Source organism: Priapulus caudatus, unplaced genomic scaffold (assembly GCF_000485595.1).
Source record: "Priapulus caudatus unplaced genomic scaffold, Priapulus_caudatus-5.0.1 Scaffold143, whole genome shotgun sequence".
NCBI lineage: Eukaryota > Metazoa > Priapulida > Priapulimorpha > Priapulimorphida > Priapulidae > Priapulus > Priapulus caudatus.
The window spans coordinates 616,197-618,587 of NW_014577204.1; the positions used below are offsets into that span (position 1 = coordinate 616,197).

General features: G+C 47.4%; 1 protein-coding gene across 1 annotated transcript in view; it reads right to left on the reverse strand.

Moving 5' to 3' along the window:
* Nucleotides 1–2,391, reverse strand: part of LOC106806138 (probable tRNA pseudouridine synthase 2) — a 13,413-nt gene that overhangs the window by 8,745 nt on the left and 2,277 nt on the right. The window contains exon 3 of the mRNA XM_014807997.1: nt 510–590. Within this exon, the coding sequence (XP_014663483.1) occupies nt 510–590 (81 nt within the window). The remainder of the gene's footprint in view (nt 1–509; nt 591–2,391) is intronic.

Genomic DNA, 2,391 nt, shown 5'->3' on the forward strand with positions numbered 1-2,391 from the left:
GAGAGAGAGAGAGAGAGAGAGAGAGAGAGAGAGAGAGAGAGAGAGAGAGTAAGATATATAGATGGATGGATAGACGGATGGATGGATGGACGAACGGACGGACGGACAGACACACAGACAGATAATAAATGTTCCAGAAGCTTTACACACTTGCTGATGGGTATAGGTAAAGCATGCAAGTGTCAACGGTGATTGTCTGAAACTAAAACAATTGTACCCCTCTATTAGCCAACAAAATTGCAGCAATTTAAAACTGCACCAACCTGGTTTTTTTGGCCGTTTATGCTTTAGCAGGCGGTCCCAGACCCATCCAACTGATAGATTACATGCATACTATTAACAAACGACAATATATCTTTGTAAAGTAGGTAAGGAAGGGGAAAAAAGAATCTGTTCATTGACCTAACCTGCAGTGGGAGGCCTCAAACGCACACGCAGCTATTTTTTCATAAACTACATCACATATATAAATGTGTTAAGTATTTACTTCCTCTAATTAAACCACCTACCGCATACTCCACATGCCTGCTTGTGCATGCCATCCACAAATCTGATTCTGAAATCCTCTGCCTGGTAACGTGGCCCAACAACTACAAATCAAACAGAAAGGATGCTATTCTTACACAGTTCGGGTGAGTTTTCAATGTCTGTTTAATGATGTGCTTCATTTGCACAGAGAGACACAATCATTATTATTACACACCAACTTCTAGCTGGCCTCACTATGAAGCAATGCAGGATGAAGCCCATTTTCTTTATCCCAGTCCTCTTCTTCAACCCCATCCATAAAATATCCAAGGCCACCACCCCAGCCTCCTTTTTCTACCCTAGTCAAGCATGCAGTTTGTTTTCCATCCCAGGATCGTAGTGGACCCAGACATGATTCTAGTCTTCATGTGAGGACGTAGGTTTGAATCCCACTTCTAAATTCACATAACAAGGTATAACAGAATAAAGTTTATTTTGGCAGTATTTGAGATTGAAATAGCTCATAATATGTATGTGGTACCTGGCTTAAATAGTGCAAGCTGATAATTTCGACTACCAGGTGGCACTACCTACCCATATTAACCATGCTCTTGTCATTACCCTGATATATATTCAAGAGCTCATAATAGAGAAGAGTACGACACCGTTTTAACAGCGTTTTGCAGTTTTCAAGTTGTAAATATTCTATCAATATGTGAATAAATATATTCAAACTTTACCTTGTTTTCGTCTATGATTCTCCCCTAATCATATGACACCACCAATTTATCTGAAAATCGTATGTGTTATTCAAAAATCGGATGTCTGATGATAATCACAGTACTGTAGTGACACCCACACACGCGCGCGCACTCAAACACGCACGCACACACGCACGCACACAAACATGCACGCACACGCGCACAGAAACACCCACACACACGCGCGCGCACACAAACACGCACCCACACACGCACGCACACAAACACGCACACACACGCGCGCGCACACAAAACACGCACACACGCGCGCACACAAACACGCACCCACATGCACGCACACAAAACACGCACACGCGCACGCACCCACACAATCACGCACCCACACGCGCGCGTGCAGGCATATTGAGACACACGTGCGCACGCACTCACGCGCGCGTGCAGGCACATTGACACACACGTACGCACGCACACGCACCCACACACGCTCGCACACAAACACGCACCCACACACGCGCGCGTGCAGGCACATTGACACACACGTACGCACGCGCGCACACAAATACGCACCCACACACGCGCGCGTGCAGGCACACTGACACACACGTACGCACGCACGCAAGCGCACACGCATACACCACTAACGCAAGCGCATAAATCTCATAGACACAGTGATAATCAGCTGCAATCACCTGGTGAATTATTATTATTACCTGGTGAATAATGATCACCCACCTCAGTGACGCCGACACCTCGGTCGGAAAGGCCGCTTACATTCCGCTATGATGCTAGTCGACGTGAGCTAGCATCACCTAACAATGCGAAATAAATGGCACCGGTGACAGCTCTAATGTCGCGATACGGGCACATGCAGCGTCGTACGACGAAACAGCAGCGGCTGTGTCTGGTACGCGTGAATTATGTATGAACTGCCCACGTTGCTAGCTTAGCATACATCACGATAGCGAGTCAGCGAATATGCCTGTGGCTCCAACTGCACCTGCTGCTCCTCCTCCTCCTCCTACTGCTGCAACTGCTGCTGCTGTCCCGGCTCTTGTTGTTGTTGCTGTTGCTGCGGCTGCTCCTGCTTCTGCCCCTGCTGCTGTTGTTACTAAATTGTTGCTGCTCCTGCTGTTGCTCCTGCTTCTGCCCCAGCTGCTGATGTTACTAAATTGTTGCTGCTGCTGCTGCTGCTCCTGCTTCT